Consider the following 25,946-nt stretch of genomic DNA (forward strand, 5'->3'; position numbering starts at 1 on the left):
TTCTGAAATGAGCTGCAGACTATAGTCTACTATCTGGATTCTACCAAAAAGTGTGTACACCAGCCCATTAGTCGCCTTGTATGTCAAGCATGGGTTGCTGAAGACCAGTTCTAACCCAGATCTTCACGGCAGGAATGCAGAGTGCATCTATCACTAGTACTAGTCATAAGGAAACATGATCTGCTTGTCGCTAGAGCTGACTAACAATCAGGTGATTCAATTATCTCATATTGGCCATATGTCATCATACCCCAACAGTGGATCGTTGTTCGTGCAGTCAAACACTGATTTGCCTGGCTTAGGTTCATGTACTTACAGGTAGCCATGATGGCTTGAATATTGCTGAGTGATGTATGTATGTATGTATGTGTGTGTGTGTGTGTGTGTGTGTGTGTGTGTGTGTGTGTGTGTGTGTGTGTGTGTGTGTGTGTGTGTGTGTGTGTGTGTGTGTGTGTGTGTGTGTGTGTGTGTATGTATGTATGTATGTATGTATGTATGTATGTATGTATGTATGCATGCATGTACATACGTATATTTAGGAAACATTTTTTATAAACTTGTGAACCTTTAAATATCAAAAGGCTTAAGAATCACATCATTACACTCATGACACACTACTCTACATGCTCTAAGCTCCGGATCTTGTTCAACCACACTATTCATCAACTCTGTACTGTCACTGACTCACACAATGATTAAATGTATTGATTTTGTAAGAAGCAAGACACGGTCTGGATGTATATATGGGACTGTATCAACTACATACACTATCATGTACATTCTACAAATCATCCCACCGATAGGTGTTATATTGATTTATCACCCAGCTGTCGCTGTCTCATGTGAGTATAGAAACACAGCCATGTGATGCTCTTAAAAATGACGTAACCACTCAAGTATCTCCACTATACACCCCACGGGCTAAATACTCCAATGATGGTAGTAATGAGATAGCTGAGGTAAAACAACAACTTCATATTTATGCACTCATACAATGATGATCATTTACATAACGGTGTAATTGAGAATTTATACTAAGTTGTCATGGTTACACTGGATATATTTTGAGTTCAAAGTTCTTTATTCGGTTAAGGAACCCATTATACAACCATCTTCCCGAGGCAAGGGAGTTAACCGACTATAAAAGTCCAGTTCCACCCTGGCCAAACTTGGCTGGAATTTCTGGGCTTGATCGTAGCGCCACCAGTGGCTATTACGAGTTATGCCCCTTCTATGTCCCTCCTACTGACCCATCAGACTCCATCTCTCATATCACCCGCATTTGCTTCAAATAAAATAGTGTCTCCCAGTCAAGACGATCTGATCGATAATCTCGATCTATTTGTAAGAAAACAGGTTTTACTTCACAAATTGCACCAAATCATGTGAGCACCGTGATTAAAAACATGAAAAGATGTGGAAAATATCTGTTGACGCTAAGTTGACAGTACACATGCTTTACAAATCCTTCAATCAACCTAATTCTGCAATGCAGTTTACAAACCAGATGTCAATTTTGTTACGTGATTTTGATTGGACTTTGCATAGACTCATTACTCCAGCCAAAATATAACTCCATAATTCCAGCCGAGTTCTGCAAGGGAGGAAGCTGGACTTTTACAGTCAGTTAACTCCCTTGCTAGGGGAATATGTTATACAACAAGATGATAAAACACATAAAATAATGTAGTGGAGCACCTTATATAAGGTAAAACAAGGCAATGAGATGGTGAGATACACATTCATCATATATAATTAAAACGATAGAGTGTATAGCATACAACACACTTTCCCCAATAAGCTGACCTCAGAATATTTTAATCAATCAAAATGATGCTGTATAAATTAACACAATTCTATTGTGTACTGCTGATCTTGAGGTCATAAAGTACTAGAGCTGAGTATCGCCTGGTATCTTGCGATGCGATTCATATAAACAATACGGACTGACGATACTACTGGTATCACGATACACCACATCAAATACGTAAGAAACAATGAAATCACTGAAATATAGTTACAAAACCTCTTTCTTCATACATTAATGTATTGACATCTCTAAAATTTAACAAAGAAAACCAGAAGATCAAAACAGTTTTAAATGAAGGGATGGTTATTAAATTTAACAGTTAGTCGGCGCATCGTCAGCTACTACGTTGTTGTGTTCTGCCATGCTTACAGGTGGCACTTTGCTATTTCTGCCATTATGGGAGGTAACTCTATTAGTTCCTGTTCTATTTATAGCGTTACACAATCTCACAAACTGATGATTCAAGTATCGATGATATCATAGGTATCACTGAATTGTTTACAGCTCCATAAAGTACACTAACAAATTATATACAGTGAAGTCAAAATTACTGTCCAAAATAAATAATACACAACACAATTTTCAGTACATTACAGAATTAAAATATGATTAAATGGGATATAGATTAATACGAAAACAAATGCATGTATCTGTCTGTTCCATGTTTGAAAATATGATCTCCACGATTATGCCAATCCTTTCATCTTGGTTGGGGTTTTTTCAAAGATGAACATAATTCACAATATCTTTCTGACCAAGAAGCACTCACTGTTTTACAATGTTTATCATAATGAAGGATGCTACCACAAGAAATTATTTGATAGTTGTAAGTTACTTTGGTAGTTTATTTCACATACGAGTCTCATTATTAAAAGACATCAATGGTTTTGAAAAACAAAAGATATTTGAGTGGTGAGATTCACAGATGTACAGTAGCACATACGCAAAAAAATCACCAATCTCATTAAAATCAGATCTTAGTTCTCGCTATCGCTAAACAAAGATCTGAGGACATCCCATTCATGGTCACGTCAGAACGACCTTTCATCCAACCAATCAGAGCGTCGCTTACCAGATCGTGAAAGTGACAGTCGGAATGTGTTTTCTGATCATGCAACCACGAAATATTTAACACGGGGTATTCCGAATGACAGTTACGGGTTTTATGATTATATCCATACAATCTAGGCCATCTATAAGCCATTCCAGAATGTTCTTCTTATCAGTTTTAACATTTTTAATCGAGAATACGTCAAAATATGTTTCGAAAGTAGTTGCCAGTTTGAAACCAGTGTCGTAAAGCTCGAGAAAGCTGCCTTCCGATTGGCTAATGTTGATTTCTTGTCAGTCATTTCATAGGTCGGTCAAAATTAAAAAAAGGTCGTTCTGACATGACCCGTAATGGGATGTCCTCAGATCTTTGTTTAGTGGTAGTGAAAACTAAGATCTGATTTTATTGAGATTGAGAAATCACAAAATAATAACACGACACAGATTGTTCTTCTACATGTTTCCGTGTTTATTATGAAGAATTGAGGGTGATATTAACTAAGAGAATTTATTTATATATTCTTCATAGTAAACACAACAAGGTAACCTCCATGTCTCTTTTGTATACCCAGAATGATTCAGTCAACAAGTAAACCCATGGGCAATCCAGGAAAGAATATATATAACCTGTGCTTATTGTAACAGGTGACTAAATGGCCAGGTATAGTCTGGAAGTTAATTTAAGGTACCGACATTTACTACAATATCTGAAAAACTATAGGACCTACTCCAGTCAAAGTTGGTATGAGATTATTAAACAGTCATACATAACTGGATAATACATTTAAAGACAATCGGTGCATGAATAAACATCGGTCTATTTAGCTATCACTATATTTCATCAACAACCAGACCTGTTCGTCATGGGTGGAACGAGCATTCATTGAAACAGCCATCTGCATAATGCTACCCCTGCATAATGCTACACCTGCGTCACAGGGCCATATGACAATTGAACCAATCAACTCAACTTGAAAGGGTGCACGGGAATCACGCACATTGAGACGCCCAACGCTGACACCGTATTCGTGCGTGCGTGCGTGATATAGATATTGTAGTAAACGTCGGTACCTTAAATTACCTTCCAGACTATAGTTAGGCTAATGGCTTGGTTGATTGCATGTCACTGTATGTTATTTGCATGGATTTATGCTCATTTTGTCAATCACTGGATCGTCTGGTCCAGGCTATGGGGACATAATGCAAAATACATTGATGATTAGTAAATCATATGCCATGGAATTACTTTTTTATTATTCATGTCCATACAAAAAAAACAATTTATATAGTTCAATCATATCAATATTATTGTTTATTTTGGTCAAAAGCATTTTCATTTGGTCGAATTTATGGGGAAAAAGTAAATGCTAATTTTAGTTTAATATATTTGAAGTGCAGAATGGTTCCTGTTGTTATGGTAACATGTATGTCTGTATACATCATGTACATGATTTACTTCTTTCAGAGATGGGCTTTTCCTTTTGTTGTTTGCAGTGGCTTGAGACTTAATATGAAATGTATTTGATTAAACTTTATTTGAAAAATTGACATATAAAATATTTCATCAGACTTTATAGAAGATGTACCTCTTCATTCTTCTAACCCATCAAATATATCAGGTATATAAAAATAACTCTAAACTTGTTTCTAATTTTTTTTATTATTGCTTTAGGCTTGAATCCATAATAAAGAGATATGTAAATATTACATTTATTGATTCAGTGGACAGGGTGGAGTAGCCAAATAACTATTATGTAGGCAACAAACCGAACTTTATTTTTATCCAGGCCTTTGTTGACTGTTGACTTGATTGTGCAAATTTAAGTTTAATCTGAACTCTCACGCCTGGGTCCTGTTTATGACCGTTGAAATGAGTAGAATGGCAGGGGTAGGAAAACACAGTTACCCCCCTTAAAACATCAGGACACAAAACACTAATACTAATTGTTGATTTATCTTTAAGAGTGAGTACTTTAAATTAATATCTGTGGCCTGTAACAACCAAATGTAATGTAAATTCTAATACAATTGGATTCTGTTATTGGAAAGTGCCATAGCCGATTTCCATGCACAAAGGGCCTTTGGCCTCATTGTTCTGAATTAAGGACGATTGATTTAACTTCATGAATTCCAAGCCTAACTCAAATAGAGTGATATATGTCAAAGTGATAAATGCTGAGAAACATACTTTTTAATGATAGTATTTTAATTATCTTGGTATTTTATACACGATGATAAAGATGATGTCTCCAAAACTTTTACAATCATGAAACTATTTAGGAAAGCGACACACACGCTGCTATGGCCACAGGTGGGACATTCCCACATGTGTGACCTGTCAGTCAGGTGGGCTTCAAAGTAGTTCACTGCTGTAGTACACTGGCTGCCAAATCAGCTGTTCTGATCAAAGACATGACACTACGATTTGCCACCATTAAACAGAAAGTTCTCAAGAGAAAAAGTTTTCATAACACAGATGCTTTTACTTTTAGGGTGTGTTTAGGTGTTTAGGTATGTAGGTAATCTAGTAAATGCCCAACATCTTCCTGCACATTGTATCATATTAACTTTGGGAAGTAACGATTCATTCATTCAACAAAGGTTTAGATACATAGCCATACTGTATCATATGATATGAGAAATGCATCTTGAGGTTATCCGTTAATAATATAATTAATTGGTAAATACTATTTTCAGACAGTATGCACAATATTTATTAAGTCATTGTTATTTCCATGGTGAGTGAGTGAGTTAGGTTTAAAGTCGCTTTGAACTGTATTTCCATCACATCACAGTGAGTGGGCTTAATGGGGGAGAAATATGGACGGCCCTTCAGTAAAAAACCCAATTCATTGAAATTAGTAGTCAAAAGTTATGAATAAAATATTTTGCATTTGTTAAAGATTCCAATTTATGTATGTAAACTTTATACTTAGAGAATAGAAGATGTCTTTGATAAAGAGTGTTTGCAAAATGTAACTTAATGTTCAACAAAGTAACACCTTTATACACAAGACAAAGATGGCATGATCAATGTAATAACGTAACAACAACATTGTTTTATAACACATTTTTATAACCCGGTTATACGATATGAATAACCCAATAACGTCTTTTTTCACATTTCAACTGTAATTAATATCATTAATATTTGAGACATTGTCATGGCAATTGTTTTGGTGATACACTTTATGCACTTTGCACCTACACCATTCTTGTCAGCAAATGATCACTAACGAAATAATGACCCTGTCGTTATTATAATATATATCACGGACAGTGATCAAACATAATCTTGATGCGAAAGTCTTCTACGCGGAAGTGCACAGTGTTCTCCAGCAACAGGTCAAGCGGTTGACATTTGGCTGCAAAATGTGTCACCCAAACAGGTCAATGGATACAAGTAACCATTGCCATGGAGGCGTGTACGGCACGCGACATATAAACATGATAATATAAGCATATCACTTGTGCACCGATAGATAATACTTAACATATACAATGCATTATCAACGCCAAGGGCAAAGTTTTTAACTCAGTGAACATAACACTAACAGGAAAGGGTATCGATGATGTCTGTACTGAAACCCCCATCAGGCGACCCTGACGTTGAACCCTGTAAAATGCTTACCGCTGGTTGACGGGGCGGACCCGGACAGCGACTTTCACCGAAGTCATCTCGCTATCACCCCATTGCAACTGCTGCCCTCACAAGAAATCTCATGTTTCGTAGTCCGTTTATCCAAGTCCTTCTGCAATCACCTGTGCGTCGCCATCTTGCTTCCACGTGACTTAATGGATATAAATAGATAGCCACGTGTTCCCAATAAAAACAAACAACACCGGACGCTCTGCAGGCAGTTAATGCGTGAAAGTCACCGACCATCCTTTGATGTGGACAGCACATTATCGGGGCCAACCGGGCGGTCAAGATGTCATCAGCGATTTACACGTGCCAATTGCTGGAAGGATATATAGCTGTCAACAACGATCAATATGAGATGGAAGACGATATTTGAAGCACAATTCATGTTGATTGGAAATATATTTTGTTGATGTCCGTAAGTGATTTTTCGCGCGCGTCTCGCTGAAGATTCGGTTTTGACTCCTCGAAAGGGTACAACGTGTGAACATGATGGTGTTGATGCTGCCGACGTTTTATTGCTGCAGGACAGATAAAGGCAGTAGACACAGTGTTATCTGCGTATTTGCTGTGTGTTGTTTAAATTCATACCGACACTTGTTACTATTAACGGCATTGTGTCGAGTGAGTGAGTTGGGTTTAACGCCTCTTTTAACAGTATTACAGTTATATCACGGCGTGTCAGCTTAATGTGGGAGGAAAGCCCGAAGTGATGCAGGTCTCAGACGTTTACAACTTCGGTGAAACCCACGAGCACGGGTATGGTGCTGACAAACCTAGAAACATAATTGGGGCGAATCGGGATTCGAACCCACAATCATAGGTTTCTGGCGCGTCCGAAGGGACGCAACTCTGCACAGCGAATCGCGGCGCCTTAGACAACTGGACCACCCGTGCCCCTTGTGCGGAAGCAACATACCCCTTTACGTGAGGTAGCGCAGTGTTAAGCGCGTGCCCACTCTATTTCCGTTCAGTTCCCAATGACAATCACTTGAAAAATATTACTAATACCGTAAATGCTTGAATAAACGCCCTGTGTTAATGTATTTCAGAAGATCCAAACATTGAGCGTTTATTCAAGGCAGGCATTTATTTTTACCAGAAAGGAGTTTTTACATTAAAGATGTGATGCTTTTTCTCCTGTTCTGTACCTCTAACTGATTTAGTACACGGTATGGATCTTTACAGACATTAATTGGTTGGAAAAGGGGGTATTACGTAACAAAACTTTGTAGACTACAATACAACCCGGCGTGGAGCCACGCATAGACGCCTTCAGTTTACAATCCCCAGGTGTACATAGCGGGATTGTATACTATATGCTTGTGCCATTTAACAGCTGTTTAATGGAGTGTGTTCACTACATTATACAAAGCCACATGCAATTATACACTATATACGGATGTAAACGTGTGTTCCGAATGAGTCATGTATAAAAAGGCCAGAACAGTAATTAGTCAGTCCGGACATCTATTAATCCGGACTACTTCGCTATGAACGGTACCGTACGGATTAAAGGGGTTTTGCTATTTTAGTAATTGATATTTTGGTATTCTGATGTTTTATCATCTCCCGTTGTCGGTGCAAATCGTAGAATCTCGTCGAGCATTCCATAATGGTCGCCGTGCACATAACGGAACAAAAGCAACTTAAACCGTTGTAGCCCACCTAGGCATGGTCAAAGTAAACTTATGCAATAGGTCTTCTTCAGCCGCCCGTCTGTTAGCAATGGAATCTGCTCCGTCACAACTACTTAATATATAAGTATCACATTTCCATGGCATTTTCTATATTCTCCTAGTTACCCAAAAAGTTCATTCTTTAAAGTTTAACTCCGCCACACTTTGTAGTGAAGAATACAACTTTCGCGTCAACCTTTTCCCCTAAAGTATTGGACATTGTTTTTTTCAGAATCACTGGAGGATGTACCTAATATCCTTTCATAGAGCGAAGTAAGAAAAACAAAATCAAAATGGCCGTCACGACAGGTACAGCACATATGGTTTGTAAAATCGATTGAATATCAACCAGTAATATCATATATCTCAGCATGCTTGTTTAAATATCCATAAGTATCAAAACAAAAACTCTGAAAAATGTCAGTGACTATTCATTGTTTTATATCAAGTGTTGAAGTTTATGGTGTCAGGACAACTAAGGTTGTTTAGCGCATCATGGTGTCTCCACGTTTTGTAGCACTAATAAAGGTGAGCTTCTGTACCTTTGGTACTCTGATGATATGTACAGAGGCGATCGCGCCATGGTCACAGATTTTATCAGTGACGCTGACCTCCGTATTGCCAGTAGACTGTAGTTTGCTCCGTGTTGTCCATTAAATACATTATTGTTGTATATATGTCACCGTGATCTAACGCAACTTGTTATATGAATATATAGGAAAAGCATATTATCTACAGTGTCATCTTTGTAATGTCCACGCCCTGATAATCACGCTGTTTGAACCCATAGGTGTGTAGATTTGATCTGCTGAATCAGACATCCGCGTCTTGTATTAGTCGGCCTCCCAGACCCAACAGAATCAATTAAATAAGAAGTCCAACTCAAGTCTAGCATGATTTGGCAAGTCTAGATTGCCTCAGCTGAAATTAAGGATTGTTCTCCATTTGTTTTTTTTAAATTTTGTTTTGTAGATACATATTTTTAGATAAGATCACTTATGGGACTAAATGTCAGTTTAGTCTTGTATCATAGATGTAACTCGATGTCCAGGTGATCAGATGTAGCGTGAGGTCAGCCCGTCAGCAGACTTTAAGTTTGAGCTGGTAATGTGTTCAGTCAAAATGAGTGAGTGAGTGAGTGAGTTGGGTTTAACGCCGCTTTTAACAGTATTCCAGTTATATCACGGTGTGTCAGCTTAAAGTGGGAGGAAAGCCCGAAGTGATGCAGGTCTCAGGCGTTTACCACGAGCACGGGTATAATCATAGGAGCACAATCATAGGTTTCTGGCGTGCCCAAGGGACGCCCAAGGGACGCCCAAGGGACGCCTATGCTTGTCGTAAGAGGCGACTAACGGGATTGGGTGGTCAGGCTCGCTGACTTAGTTGATGCATGTCATCGTATCCCAAATGCTAGAATCGATTCTCATGATGTCTATCATTGGATTGTCTGGTCCAAACTCGATTATTTACAGACCGCCGTCATATAACTTGAATATTGCTGAGTGCGCTGATAAACAACAAACAAACAAACGTTAATTGATCGTTGTGCGTTTGTTTCTTTCAGGTTCATTAATTGATCTTCCTTCTACTATGATAAATATGATATCAAAACAAGAGATATTAGATATGATACACTAGATAATCGTGCATATTATAAGCGTCAGCCATGCATGACTTAGTGGTATATATACTGCCCAACATTTGCTAAGGACCACTTTACTAAAGGTGAATATTGGTCCTTAGAACATGTTGAGTAGTATATATCTTAAGTTTGTTAGTTGTTTGACGCGCACTCAGCAATATCCCAGCTATATGACAGCGGTCTGTAAATAATAGAGTCTGGACCAGACAATCAAGTGATTGGTATCACGAGCTTCGATGACACGCATTAACAGCGAGCCTGACCACCCGATTCAGTTAGTCGCCTCTAAAGACAAGCATGGGTTGCTGAAGACCTATTCTGGCCCGGATCCTCACGGGCGTAAATATCTAAAGGTTGATAGACAGTAACACATCTATATACCACAAACTGATTTCTCGCGTAGTCTCGTGTAACATGTGTTTGAGAGAGAAGTATTCAGTGAACGCCCCAAACGATTTTGTTGATGACTTGTGACAGCGGCTGTTTGATGGATGATGACGCTAATGTCAATATGTACCATGAATCACCAGCGCAAGCATGTACGACAACGTCAACCGGTTTGACGACCACAGAGCACACGGCCGATCTCAGATCACAGCACTCCCACGACCGCGGTGACCTAACAAGGCGTAATATTACAGACCAAGAAGAAGCCATGTTCAGCGTCCAAGTCTCCACACACCTGCATGGGCCATGTGTAAGGGATATACAAGACTTCTTGGTGTCAGTAACCACGTATGGGAATACTATGCCTCGAGCAACAATATTAATCCCTATATATCTACTATGATCTATAATTCGTTAAAGAAAATCTCATCTGTCTTCCAATTCATCACCCAGTAAATATTTACTTACACTTGATAAAATTATCACTTTATTTTGATACTGCCGTCTGGTTTTACTATCTGAACTGAGTTTATCTATCCCATATGTTACATGGACTATATTACCTATAGAAAGATCGATTGTACTAAGTTTCCGATGTTTGCACATGTGTATTGGTTTTCTGTTCTCAAGGCTGAATGATCAGTTGAAGTGACATAGCGTCACGATACTTCATTGTTGTGAACAAGCAACGGGGTAATTCATGCACAAATTGATAACATTACGTCATCTAACACCAGGTATACTTCAGTCGTGAAGTTTCTCTGTATGATTGACATTAATTTTCATACATGTGTTGTGTGCTGATTTTTTCGAAATTGGCTTTTTGTGCCTGGATACGTCTGAGGCTGTAAATGGGCCTATTCCAAAGAATTTTGTATTTAACATTTTCCATGACGTCCTCAACATATTCCGGGTCGTACCATGGGTGGACCTCTGTGTCAAAACCACAAGCATGGCGAAGACGGTAATAAAATGATCGAGCTACACACCATCATGTCGTTTAAGATGCTGTATTTGTGCCAAAGCTGGGCATCCACTGACAATGTGTTGGACAGTCTCATTAAATTCATTACATAATCTTCATTTCATATTTACATTTTGAAGCAAAATCACACATTGGCGGCTTCGAGTGGGAAGTGACTGGTCCTGAGCAGCAAACAGAAAACCTTCTGTTTCACGTTTCAGGCCAGCCGGCTTCATCCAAGCGAAGGACTCTGCAGGGTTGCTGATCTTCTCAACACACTGCACAAAAAACAGATGCAGTGGTCGTCCAGAAAGCCTCTCCTTGAAAAACCATCAACAAAATCAACACTGATATTGAGATTATGTCCCAAATCCTTGGCTCGTTCAAGAAAACTGTGGAATGCCTTGTTTTCATCATGAGTCTTGACATGCTTCACAAGGGGATCATCAGACAAATAAATGTGTGCAAAAGTGCACATAACAATTCTGTCATCAGGAACCTCAACCTAAATCAAACCACGCCCTCAAATTATGATTGGTAAATATAAGCGATTGAGGGAAGAGCGAGGGTGGTGGGATCTATTGTCTGCCATGATTCTTCGTTTGGGGTGTCAATACCCTGAATTTCTTGTTTCGTCCAATCAACAACACCAAAAGGACGGGTACAGCATAAGTATTTGTGGCTTTGACTTTATTGCGAGCGTTCAGCTCTGAACTCCAGATTTTCTACATTTGTACTCTGCCCGAAGTTTGTCCTTGATATGGGCATTCTGGAGTTCCCTAACCTGCATTCCCAAGTACGTATAGTCCTGACCTTCCACGAGATGGTCAATAACTCCTCCCCCTAGTAAACTGACTGATCCTCCCTCTTCTACCTTGCCACGTTTCAGATGAAGAATGTTGCATTTGTCAAGTCCAAAGGACATGCCAATATCATTAGAAAAGCACTATTATTATTATTATTATTATTATTGTTTGTTTGTTGTTGTTTATTTTTTTAAAGATATTCTATTTCCCATTTCTGTATACATCGTGTAATTCTCAATATAAGCAGTACGTGTTACAATACAATACATAGGCATGTTGATACTTGATTTGAGTTTTCTATTGAATATAACATATTTCTGAGGACCAGGTCAATTTGTCATCATACATGGGTTTTTTTATATATAAAAAAGTATGCCCAAAACTTAGCGGTAAGCGGTGATGTGGCATGGACTCCACCCGTAGTCCGCCAATGGGGAAGTGTGGTTCGACTATATAAACGCCATTTTGATCTTAACCAAGATCTATCGCTCGTAAAAATATGTCTCTGGGCAACCAGGAGAAAAGAAACATCTTTTAAATTCACATAAAATTTAATCGAAAAATGCAATTTCACACTCCGTTGGTCCATCGCGCATAAACTTTTGACTTTGGACGTTTTGACTCGAGTTTGTGGCCCTTTTGACCTGTCCCGGTTAAAACCCATACACATTCATTGTTTAAACAGAACTTTGGATTCCTGTGTAAGTATTAACCGTGTGATACCATGACATTTACAAACGATAAACCTTCTTAAGGCATTTTTACACGAAGGCTTATCGTGTACAAATGTCATGGATCAAACGGTGTCTTTATACTAACGTGCCGTTTCTTTCATATTGGTCATGTTAATCTGTCATGGCATGAAAGATTAACTAATGTAATATGAAAGAATCAGGTGATCCTTAACTTCTTTCGAGTAGTATACATGTGCCGACAGTATACACTATATACAATGTTTCACTGCTAATTGGCCAAAGAGGTTCGAAAAGATGATGTGAAATGGGGTTACATGGTAACAAGTACCTTCTTTAAAGTCTTTTTGGAATAACGCGGCCAGTGGGGGGAACCACCAACCTTCCGCTCTCCTTAAAGTGGAAGCTATGAACGGTTCGTCACAGCTATACAACCTGGTAACAACATGTGATGTATGTATACAAAATAACGCCTACATGCATGGCGGAACGTCACGATATATACTACCGCAATGTGACACACTGTTTAAAGTTAGATGTATGACAGCCCTGTGCTGTGATATACCACCATAACAGACCCATTGACCTAATTCGTTGTTTCCTGTATTCTTGGCGTCAAGTATTTCCGTTTACTTTTTTACCATGCAAGTTCGTGTGTCTGTGTGAGGAACCCAGACAGTATCCTCTGCAGATAGGATCACACCTGTAAGATGATTGTTCGTGGCTGCGCACTTTTGACAGTAGATGTCTGTTGTGCCCTTAAACCTATAGACGCTCTCTGACATTAATATGTTACTTTAGTGAGTGAGTGAGTTGGGTTTAACGCCGCTTTGAACACATTCCATTAAAATCAGATCTTAGTTCTAGCTACCGCTAAACAAAGATCTGAGGACATCCCATCAGGGGTCACGTCAAAACGACCTTTCATCCGACCAATCAGAGCGTCGCTTACCAGATCATGAAAGTGACAGACGGAATGTGATTTCTAATAATGCAGCCTCGAAAACTTTAAAACGGGGTATTTTGAACGATAGTTACGGGCTTAACGACTGAATCGATACAATCTAGACCATATATTAGCCATGTTCTTTTGTTCAGGTTTCAAATTTTTAAGCGAGAATTTGTCAAAATATGTTTCGAAGCGTAGTCGCCAATTTGAAATCAGTGCGTAAAGCACGAGAAAACTGCCTTCTGATTGGCTAATGTCGACTTCTTGTCAGTAATTCCATTGGACGGTCAGAGTTTGCGAAAGGTCGGTCTGACGTGGCCCGTAATGGGATGTCCTCAGATCTTTGATTAGTAGCTGCAGCGAGAACTAAGATCTGATTTTAATGAGATTGCTTTGAACAGTATTCCATTCATATGATGGCGTGGGAGGAAAGCCCGAAATGAAGCAGGTTTCAGACGTTTACCACTTTGGTGAAACCCACCAGCACGGATATGTTGCTGACAAACCTAGAAACATAATCGGGGCGAACCGGCATTCGAACCCACACTCACAGGTTTGTGGGGTGCCCAAGGGACGCAACTCTGCACAAATCATTCCGGCGCCTTTGACGGCTGGGTCCCCCGTTTATAACCCAACCGAAATGCCACATTCTATTGAAAACTTTAAAATATTCTTGTAAAAGTTATTTCACATTTTCATATAATTGACAATCACAGACTTTGATATTTCATTCAAATTTTGAACTTAGGACATGGCAACACAGAGAAAACGTTTAGCTATAAATAAAATATATCTGTGAGAAAGCCCTCGGCAAAAAATGTACGAATTTCTGTTAAAATATTTTTTTGTAATCTACAAAGCAACAATGCAAATTCCTTAACGCCATGAATGGTGATTTGCGACAGGTCCTGGCCATTATGTCTATTGCCATAAGGGCGGTCGGGTAGCCTAGTGGTATTGCTGGAATATTGCTAAAAGCGGCGTAAAGCCATACTCACTCACTCACTCACTATTGCCATCACTTACACCATGACCTTCAACCCTCATCTTCTCTACGTGGGTCTCACTCGTACACACCCCTTTCTCTCTGTTCTATGTTTATGATATAAACTAACAGTGCAAAGTCCCTAAACATAGACCTGTTTCGTAAGGAAGTATTTCAGACAGCCATGCACGTGACTGCGGCTCGCAATTATTTTCGTTAATGCCCAAAGAACAGCCAAGGCGGACTGAATTCCGTGCGATTTTAACGGCAACCCATGAAATCTTTCTGAAATAATTTAGGCATACCATATATACTATTATGCAAGTGTATCGGTAGTGATTCCAATGTAAGCGAGAATTTCATGGATCGGGTGGTCAGATTCGGGCTTTTGTAATTTAAAAGAAATTGCTCAACAAAAACGTTTATCATGGTATTCTAATAAATAAATAAAAAACAGCAAGATGCCCTGAAACAAATATGAATAAAAATCCGTGTTTAATATCCTACAGGTGTATGAGCAAATATACAAGGATCAGGCATCGGGAGATGGATGAGCTGTCAAAATTATTATTAAAGATATATTGATAATATCACGGTTTTATTTACGCGTACACACAAGCAGTAAACCATATCTTACAGGTCAGCCGATTACGTTGCAGTAATCTGAAGACCTATAGCCTCAAGGGGCTTGTTAACCCGTACTCTACGGGCGTGATATAAGAGATCGTACAGGTAAACATACCCACGGGTGATATGCATACTTAACACGATAGCATATACACGGTATTGTGTGGGTTTACACTGATGTATCCCTGTGAACACGCGTCTTTATGTGCCGTGGACGTTTTCACCTGTGGTGGTTCCCGAAAGCGTATTAGTGCTGGACTGTGAGCGCCCTTCTATCTAAACCGTTAACATGTAAGTAGTTTTGAAGGAACTAGCTTCTCGTCCCTCACGAGGCCTGGTTGCATGTCATCACAACTGTTCTCCATTTCACGCCTTTGTACAAACACTTCATCTTTTAAAGGAATTCATTGAGCCGTACGCTAACGCCGAAGTACCGGGTAATAGGTCAAGATAGAATTCTTGATCTGTACACGAGGTCAGTTCCCAGGGAGCTCAAATGCAGTCAGCTGTAACCCAAGTGTGCTGAACAATGGGGGATTATAGTAGAGTCTGTTCCATCTGCTGACCATTACAGACACCAGACATAGTTCGTATGAAAAATAATAAAATTATTGTTTATTTTTATATGAAGATATATTTATTTTCTGTACAAAGGTTTTCAGATACCCAAATAAAAAAACATGGGACACTCGGGTACATACATAGTCAGGAACTCCATGGGAGGAAGCATCTGGGTAAAACATACAATGTCACCATCTAGAAACTGTTTTCAAGGTATTACTAGGTCTGGGAAAAAGTCCAAGGAGATGGTATTTCTTCTTTCTAGGCTTGGTCATGCCGGTTTCTTGGAGTTGAAGAATGTTAATTTCAGTGTAGGTTTGCCCATTCTTCCATACACCCAGGAGCTTGTAGAGCTTGTGGTACCATCCTTCCACGTGGTAGTCGTTCTTGGGCCCTGCTGCCTCTGTCCATTCTTGGTTCCGCAGACCTGCAGAAGCGAGCACAGTAATGAAACCTAGTGACAAGACAAACAGTACTAGATTTTCATAATTGTAAATTATTTTTTTAGTACAGCTTTATTGTCAATAATAATACAACTTAAATGAACGGAGTAAGGAGGTGTCACCATATTTGATAAAACACAGTTTCAGATACTAGAAGAAGGACATAATAAACCATTATTCTTACCAGAAACCCGTTTGATGGTCGTGGGGGTTCTTCTAGACTAGAATGTCATTCTTAGTGTTCTGAGTAGCTGGACATCCAGCGGTATGATGTAGACAACTCCAATATGTCGTGTCTTTGTGTCTGTTTATGTTGTTGGTATACTGATAGTCAGCATGAACCAATATTCTACCACCCTTGGTGTGTGGTATACTGATAGTCAGCATGAACCAATATTCTACCACCCTTGGTGTGTGGTATACTGATAGTCAGCATGAACTAATATTCTACCACCCTTGGTGTGTGGTATACTGATAGTCAGCATTAACCAATATTCTACCACCCTTGGTGTGTGGTATACTGATAGTCAGCATGAACCAATATTCTACCACCCTTGGTGTGTGGTATACTGATAGTCAGCATGAACCAATATTCTACCACCCTTGGTGTGTGGTATACTGATAGTCAACATGAACCAATATTCTACCACCCTTGGTGTATGGTATACTGATAGTCAACATGAAGCAATATTCTACCACCCTTGGTGTGTGGTATACTGATAGTCAACATGAACCAATATTCTACCACCCTTGGTGTGTGGAATAAAATGGAGCGTCTGCCATAATGGTTATGACCTACACTAACTTATAGATTTTACGACCGCTTCAGAATATGATCTCCATTTCGTTACTTGATCTTAATATACCTTGAGCTTTTGATTCGTTTGTTTGTTTGTTGTTTAACGCCGCACTCGGCAATATTCCAGCTATATGACGGCGGTCTGTAAATAATCGAGTTTGGACCAGACAATCCAGTGATTGACATCATGAGCATCGATCCACACAACTGGGATCGATGAGCTAACTGGTGTTCACCTGTCAGGAACAGACTATAACCCACCAGCCCTTATCCCCTTTATCCTCCCGAATTTCGGTTTTGACCTGACTGGGAAGCCCCGTGTTATAACTACCGCTTAAGACGTGCAGATGTGGCAATAATAGTTTTGTAATACAATCTCGTTCGTTTGGGGATTAAGCAGCGCTCGGAAGGGGCCCTCGATGTCTATCTTTAAATTTAATGTTATTGACAGTGAATGGAGGGGTAACATCTTCAATGTGAGCAAATGTAGATAATATATTATGTTCCATGTTGTGGGTTATAGATTTATATGTAAATAAATGGGGGTGAGATTTTCAAGATGTTCCCTCACTTCTTCATCACAAGTGCCCATTTCCAGTCTTGTCCTTCAAATAATACTGGATGTACCATGTCACTCTATTTCATCAAGCATATATGCCTAAGTCCCATGTCGTGGACAGAGTGGAGGTCTGTTACGACGTAAATTGTAGTAACGCGGTAAATTGTAATAAACTGTGGTAAAATGTAATACTGCGGTAAATTGTAATACACACTGCGGTACATTTTAATAATTTCACTGCGGTAAATTGTAATAAAAACTGCGGCAAATTGTAATAACCACAGGGTAAATTGTAATAAAATATTATTCATTTTCAAATATGCAACGAAATATGCATGAAGTTTAAAATGTGCGACTAAGCTGTTTGGAAATCAAAATCCGGAATTTGAAACGACTGAACTGATAAACACTACTACATATGAAATAATTAATATTTGTATTTACTCAAAACAGAATTCGAGTTCCAGCGTTTTTTCGACCTAAACATGATCAATTCCAACCTCCAGCATGTTTAAGGAAATCAAAAGAAGCGATTTTGTTTCAATTTCTATCATTCCCATTGAAAGACAGGTGCGGCAAATTGTAACAAACTGCGGCAAATTGTAATACCAAGTGCGGTAAAATATAACAACATCTCTTAATCCTTCCGATTCCAAACATAATTCGAATTACAGTGTTTGTTCGACCTTAACATGATCAAGTCCAACGGCGGTCTGTAAATAATCGAGTCTGGACCAGACAATCCAGTGATTGATATCATGAGCATTGATCCACACAACTGGGGTACAACGACATGCATCAACCAAGTCAGCGAGCCTGGCCACCCGATCCCGTTAGTCTCCTCTTACGACAAGCATGGGTGACAAATACTGCACAAAATGTAAACAGAATTTGTAAAGGCTCAAGATGGTGTGATGTCCTTATGATCCGATTTTATTCCTTGACTGTTAATTCACATATCCACACAACAAATAAGTATAAGAAAGCTTTTGCACCTGAAGCCCCTGTTTTAAAAACACTATGAAAAGTTAACACCAAATATCGTTCCACCGAATGGACTTGTCATCAGCCCTTTCAGATCGATTGTCAAAGGGCAAATGAAGTCCTGGTCGAGGTATATCTTGCCGCTCTTTCTGATAATGTCCGTCTGTCAGGTTTGCCTATTGGTCTCAGAGAGAAATTGTCCCCCAGAACATAGTAGGCTGGTTTGACAGATATTTCATGGAGGTTTCGCTGATGAAATATGAAACATGACCTCAGAAATATAGGGAGACGCCCCTTCTCACCAAAATGTCCAATATAATTTGTTTTAAACCAGTCGTCATCTGTAACAGGTGCTGTTGTAGCTTCACGATGGTTGATGTATCCCTTGAACTCATGATGTCCACGAATCAATATTTGCCAATGTTCACCTGCTCCAACTTTCCTTTAACTACTTTAACCTCCATGTGAGGGCTACGTCCAACCAGGCTGTCTTCAAAGTCTTTCTCCGTCTCACAAACACAACTCGATACATACTCATCTTCTGTGATTCCATATGCAGATGTTGCAAAGTGACAGATCTTACCAACAAATGGTGCGGGTTTGACAGGAATTTAGGGTCTGATTGAGGTCATTTTTGCCGCTATTTCTGATATTGCCCGTCTGTCAGATTTGCCTGTTGGTCTGAGAGGGTCGCTGTAATCTCTGACTACCAAGAACGAAAATCTATGAGATTATCTTAGAATATGTACAGTAAGATATAATGCGTAATTCTGTGAAGGATATAACAGCTTACTGGGATACATCACGTGCAGACTAACAGTTAATTAATTCTCTGAATAATGATAAAAGTATCGTAGAGTATGTACGGTAACAGTACAAAGAACCATGACATGTGGAGTGCAATATGTACTTCGGTAAATACGGTCAAGACGAGCAAGAATGTGCACAACAATAACACTTCCGCAAATACCGTAAATAGTGTGTGGGATATTGACTGAATGAATTACAGGTATGAAATACAGATTCACAATGAATTAATGGCAACTCAGGTGACAAAGGCCTGAACTAAAAAACATGAAACCATAATTTTGCAAACACACTGTTTGGCATCTCTGATTATATAATAAAGAACGGTTCCACAAACTCGTATTGTTATCACAATAAAGACAGTACCAGACAGTAACTAACTTTAGTGAAAATAGCTACGTGTAAGACGGACCATTTGATATTCTTGTGGGGGGCCTTGTTATTTTTCTGGTGATTAGATATTTCTTTAGCTACAGCGTCAATACCAGATATTTTAAAAATTAAAACCATGAGCATGAATATTCTTCAAAGAAATACACCTTGCAACAATGTTGTAATTTTTTGTGGAGGACAATTTATTTTTATTTCAACAGTCTGAAGCATAAATTCGGGGACTATTTCCAGTTTTTGAAAAATAAAATCGCAACATGAAATGTGTTCACACTATATAAATTCTAATTATATTCTTTGATTTCTAGTATTATTTTGACTATTTGACATTACTATAACAGAGCTCCAGATAACCTTTTGACCAACTGAGTTTTTGCTCGAAGGTTTCTATTTAATTTAGGTTATTACATTTTTCATTGGGTAACCAATATTTTTTCACTCATCTATTCATCACTCCCTGCATGATTAAACATTTTGAGATTTAAAAATAATTATAAAAAAATGTTTTATATGTATATAACGGTTCTAACCATAGGCTTGACTCGGAAAGTAAATTCGCTCGTAATTGTGTTTCGGAAATTAGCTCCATTGTACTCCTGCTGAAAAAGCTTTATTTGGGTATTTAGGCATGCTGTTTTTATACATTTGAGTTTTTTATTTAAGCCATGCGTTTCTGTACGCAAGTTCTGTACGCAAACCGATTCAAGCAAGATGGCTTGTTTCCTGTGTGGACAAAATTGCAAAGACGCAATCAAGCGAGGTTGGAAGAAGGCAGGATTACTGTGAGGTAACAGTGACACTAATTGGTCTGTTTACAGTCATTTGTGATGTATTGTGTGACCATTCTGCATTCATTTGTGTTTTTAACTTATTGAGTAACTTGTGGCTCTGGTTGATGATTTCAACATTTGATGACGTGTTGCAATGAATATAGTATGTATGTATTATTTATACGTATTTTTGCGTTTTTAATTTTTGCGATTGAGTCTCGTTCGCAAAACTCGCAATAATAAAACGGTCGCAAAAAATTCCCTGTTTACAGTACTTTTGGGAGATATTTTACGCCAATACGCAGCTTATCAGTAGCTCTGTTATAAGGGTGATAATAACAACTACCATATCCAATACCCCATCGAGGTAACGAACATCATCTTCCTGTTGTAGGGTAGTTTCTTTTGTGCAACCATATTTGATAACGCTGAGAGGGAAGCCAGCCATCCACAACTTATATATACTTATAGTTGTGGCGTTCATCAGATATTCCGATTACATATTTTGATTATATATGAGTAATGATATCGATTACAGCTTAAATTCCAACTAAATTACTCTCGTAGAGGTACTAATAGTTAATTCTCTAGGAATTAAATCTGCCCTTGCGGCCCACTGGATGCGGGATGGATACCAATTGCCCGTCTGTCATGTATGCATGTTGGTCTGAGTGAGTGAGTTGGATTTAACGCCCACGAGCACGGGTATGGTGCTGACAAACCTAGAAACATAATCGGGGCGAACCGGGATTCGAACCCACAATCATAGGTTTCTGGCGTACCCAAGGGACGCAACTCTACACAGCGAATTGCGGCGCTTTAGACGACTGGGCCACCCGTGCCCCCTGTTGGTCTGAGAGGGAAATGTTCCACCAGAAGGTAGAAGGCTGGTTTGGCAGATATTTCATTGAGGGAACCCAGGGAATTGGGTCGCAGGGATCTTCACAGAATATATTCTGATGATATTCCTTTACTATATTTGTGAGTGAGTGAGTGAGTTGGGTTTAACGCCGCTTTTAACAGTATTCCAGTTATATCACGGCGTGTCAGCTTAATGTGGGAGGAAAGCCCGAAGTGATGCAGGTCTCAGACGTTTACCACTTCGGTGAAACCCACGAGCACGGGTATGGTGCTGACAAACCTAGAAACATAATTGGGGCGAACCGGGATTCGAACCCACAATCATAGGTTTCTGACGTGCCCAAGGGACGCAACTCTACACAGTGAATCGCGGCGCCTTAGACGAGTGGGCCACCCGTGCCCCCCACTACTATATTTGTGAATATTTGAATATCATTATTAGGATAATACACTGCCTAAATACCACTACCAAATACCCCTGTAGAGGTGACAAACATTATACCCCTGCCTTAAGGAAGTATAATATGTGCAACCATATTTGAGTGAGTGAGTGAGTTGGGTTTAACAGCGCTTTTAACATTATTCCAGTTATATCACGACGTGTCAGCTTAATGTGGGAGGGAAGCCATATTTGAGAACGTTAAGAAGGAAACTGTCCAAAACAAATATATACTGGTGTTGGCGTGATAATATCATCATAATACTAAATCCCCTTAAATGTATTCTGACTTAATTTCTCGACTCCTATTTTCACTAAAAATGGATAATAATATTGATTAAACCTTAAATCACAATGAAATTACTCTCTTAGGGGTACCAAATGCTATCTCCCTGCTGCAGGGTAGTTTCATCTGCCATGGCAGCCCACTGGTGCGGGTTGGACAGGAATTTAGGGTCTGATTGAGGTCATTTTTGCCGCTGTTTCTGATAATGCCCGTCTGTCAGGTTTGCCTGTTGGTCTGAGAGGGAAACTCTCCACCAGAACATAGTAGGCTGGTTTGGCTGATATTTCATGGAGGGAATCGCTGATGAACATTGGGTCACAGTGATCTTTGATCATCTTGGTGGTGACATCCATGTTTGTTTTGGGTATGACACAGGCACAGACCTCATGACACATGTCTGGATGAGGAACGGGGACCACCATGACCTCAGAAATATAGGGACATGTTCTCAACTTCTTCTCCACCCAGGATGGGTATATGATGTACTCTCCGTGCAAAATGGCATCTGAACGTCTTCCTTCGACAAAAAGACGCCCCTTCTCATCAAAATGTCCAATATCATTTGTTTTGAGCCAACCGTCATCCGTAAAAGCTGCTTTTGTAGCTTCAGGATTGTTAACATATCCCTTGAACACACATTGTCCATGAAGCAGGACTTGCCCGTCCTTGCCTGGGCCAATATTTTCAAACTGTTCATCTACCACTTTTACCTCCACGTGACTGCTACGTCCAACCAGGTTGTCTTCAAAGTCTTCCTCCTTCTGACAAATACAACTCGATACATACCCAACCTCTGTGATTCCGTATGCAGACGCCACCGAATGACAGATTTTACCAATAAACCTAAAGCAATGTTTGGCAAATGGTTGCCCAGTTGCTATGCACATCAATCTTTGTTGTAGACCACATGTATTTCCCAGAGACGTTGCTTTTTCTGCAAGTTTCCCCATGAACGATAGAGTCAATATAGCAACAGTGCACTTATGTTTTTGTAGTATGTCCAAGGTAAGTTGTGCTTGATCTCCGACAGAACCTCTTGTGTCCGTCAATATCTGTGGCATTGCTATGTCAATAAATACATAAGGCCATCCTCCTCCCCAGCCCAAAGGTCGGTCACTGTACAGTGCATCATTTTCATTTTGGATTTGAAACATCTTCGTAAAACTGCTAGCAAGGAGAAACAAAATTTCATGCGTCTTTGGCACAAGTTTTGAAAAGCCAGTGCTGCCCGAAGTTGCCCAATACAGAGCTGTGTCTGTTGGTAGTATCTCAACTGGAACTGGGTCTCCTTCCTGATGCAGCATCTCCAGGTAGTCGCCACCTCCCTTCACACCAACAAACTCCACTATTTCCAGTTTAGGAGCATTGATTGATTTCACTTTCAAATCCATGATTTCTCCCAGATGTGGTTTGAGAAGATCCCAAGCACCCCCAGGTAATGTGTTGTCCCCAATCAGTAGACGACAGCCACTCAAGTTGATCACATGCAACAGATCAGTACCGTCCGCCAGCAGTGCCTGGGCATTAGCAGCAACACAGCCAGCAGTCATGATGCCAAAATCAGTGATAAGACGTTCGGGAGAGTTGGTGAGAGTATTACAGACCACATCTCCTTGTTTCAACCCCCGACGCTGAAGAAGTGCAGCAAACTTTGTGGAGAGGTTGTGTACATCTTTACAGGTGAGATCACGCCTTCCTTCATCACTATAGAAGATAAACACTTCCTTGTCTGGATGGGTCACTGACCATTGCTTCACTCTGGCTGGAATTGTTTGTTGAACCTCATCCACAGACATGATGCTTGCCGTCGGGAATGGTATATCTGTCATGATGTGAAACATTTTATTATAATTTGTAATATTGCTATGAAAAGAGGTCACCATTGTATTACATAACTAGATTTCCGACAAATCTGTTTCTACGGCATGACAACACAACCTTCATCATTTACTTTAACTTCATGCTATATCAAGGTGTGAATGGTGAGGTGAAGGTGAAATTGGGTTTAAAGTCGCGTCCAAGATTATTGCACTTATATAGCGACGTGCATGCATGTGTGTGTGTGTGTGTGTGTGTGTGTGTGTGTGTGTGTGTGTGTGTGTGGCTGCTTGTACTAGTCCGGACTGATGCCGATTTAAAGTGCTAGCCCACTGAGATACCATGCCGCAGTTTAGCATGTGTATGTATAGTTACACATGTGTAAAATTACTTACGTTAGTACGTGTTGTGCATGTGAACGGAGTATAAGTTTGTCAAGTAATTGCTGATGATCGTTGGCAGCATCGCTTTGTAATGGCTTGTGTCTTCGTCATTCATAGTTTCATTTGTGATTTATTTGGGGTTGCCTTTGGAGGTTCTTTAAACGCTGTTCTTAATACATTTATTTATTTTATATATTTCCAACTTTTATCTCCCCCAATTAAAGGTTTTCCTTCAACCACCTTGTGGCGTTAAACATCCATGTTGAATATGTGGTTCAGAAAACATACTATTGTAATATCACATATGGCCGAAGTTGAATACAGTGAACCCACGTTGATTTCATATTCATTATGAAGAATTAAAAGCAGGAGATGGGACATATCGATCCTTTTGGGTCCACTGGAAATGGCAATGTTTAAGGTTGCAGAAAATTTTGAAATATTGGAATGTAAATGATCACACATGTACAAATGAATGTCGAACGTCTTTCTTCTTTCTCACACTTGCAAGGTTTGGTCTTTTAATATGGTCAAATGCACAAGTATGTCTAAATGAGTGAAAGGGGCACATTTTTTAGAATAGAAAATAATAAATCTAAGTATGAACAAGTCCTTGACCCAAGATGATTTTGTACACATGTTCGTAGGGAAGAAGGGCTTACTGATGTTGATATAATCAGAATAACGCTTCATGACGCCTCTAAAATCAGCCATTTTGACACATTGTATCCTTGCTTATGCATTTAGTATTGTCATAAGTCCCAAACATGCAATTATTGAAATGAACAAAGTTTGGTTCTCATTCTTAAGAACATATATGATGAATTTCATAAGAACTTCTAAAAGTTTTACCCAATTCTTAATTAAGAAACGGGCCCTTATCTTACCTTGTTCATCATTTTGTGATTTAAACATTTAAATGAAGGACATATCGCCACTTTGTTTTTGTTGTTGTAACTTTCAGATTAAATTACTATGACCTTGGAAGTATGCATATGCTATAAGGCATGCTCATAATACAGTTTCAGCTTCAAAAATGCACATATTATTATAAGAAAAACTACAACGCAGGTCAAAATCCATATACATGTACATCCATATCAGTTAACAAATAGGTTGGTCCCCATAACAAACTAATACGTTATTGTAAACAAGGATGGCCGACTATGGCCGATCATCTTTAGCATGGCTGCTAATGCCAACAGAGCGCTGCAATGCGAGTATACAGACACATAGGAGAGAAACAGTTAATCCTTGCATGCACCTCATCACAATACACATTCTAAACCTTACCGAAATCCCTGTTTCTACTGTCGTGCAGTCTCCACTGTGCATGCGGTCACGAACTACTTAACAAGACCGGCTATTGACCTGAGCAGCCGGCTAAACTGGATTATCTGGTATACTCACTTAAAGGTGCAAGGCCAATTTTTCAAAATTTTCTTAGTTTCATTTTTAATTTGGAAACATAATTTTCAGCATATGATGACAAACACTTGTGAATTTGATTGCTATTTATTGGGAAGCTGTTGTCACAGACAGCCACATACATGCTGAAAACATCGTACCAATCATAAAATAGGTTGTGTCATATCCTCATGTGGTGATGCCA

General features: G+C 39.3%; 2 protein-coding genes across 4 annotated transcripts in view; both read right to left on the reverse strand.

The window, feature by feature from the left end:
* The window catches only part of LOC124146612 (kinesin-like protein KIF16B), a 60,503-nt gene extending 53,857 nt beyond the window's left edge, over nt 1–6,646 (reverse strand). For both annotated transcript variants that reach the window (XM_046516969.2, XM_046516968.2), the window contains exon 1: nt 6,492–6,646. In XM_046516969.2, coding sequence (XP_046372925.2) covers nt 6,492–6,538 — 47 coding nt within the window. In that variant the 5' untranslated portion in view covers nt 6,539–6,646. The remainder of the gene's footprint in view (nt 1–6,491) is intronic.
* A 9,241-nt stretch (nt 6,647–15,887) lies between these two features.
* On the reverse strand, nt 15,888–25,710 carry LOC124146611 (3-[(3aS,4S,7aS)-7a-methyl-1,5-dioxo-octahydro-1H-inden-4-yl]propanoyl:CoA ligase-like). Of its 2 annotated transcripts, none has more exons than XR_006862708.2 (2): nt 25,628–25,710; nt 15,888–16,222 (listed from the first exon to the last, which is right to left on the reverse strand). XR_006862708.2 is itself a non-coding variant. In XM_046516967.2 (2 exons), the coding sequence occupies exon 2, from the start codon at nt 23,927–23,929 to the stop codon at nt 22,298–22,300; it is 1,632 nt and encodes a 543-aa protein (XP_046372923.2). In that variant the 5' UTR covers nt 23,930–23,955; nt 25,628–25,708; the 3' UTR covers nt 21,731–22,297. The 2 variants fall into 2 exon arrangements, 1 of the variants encoding a protein (XP_046372923.2); XM_046516967.2 differs by lacking the exon at nt 15,888–16,222 and adding an exon at nt 21,731–23,955 and having other exon boundaries at nt 25,628–25,708.
* Between the last annotated feature and the right edge of the window lie 236 nt (nt 25,711–25,946).

This window comes from Haliotis rufescens, unplaced genomic scaffold (assembly GCF_023055435.1).
Source record: "Haliotis rufescens isolate VD_foot unplaced genomic scaffold, xgHalRufe1.0.p SCAF_3, whole genome shotgun sequence".
Classification (NCBI taxonomy): domain Eukaryota; kingdom Metazoa; phylum Mollusca; class Gastropoda; order Lepetellida; family Haliotidae; genus Haliotis; species Haliotis rufescens.

What these genes read in the sequence shown, in the direction of transcription:
- LOC124146611 (XM_046516967.2), bottom strand. Translation starts at nt 23,929, where the DNA reads ATGTCTGTGGATGAGGTTCAACAAACAATTCCAGCCAGAGTGAAGCAA.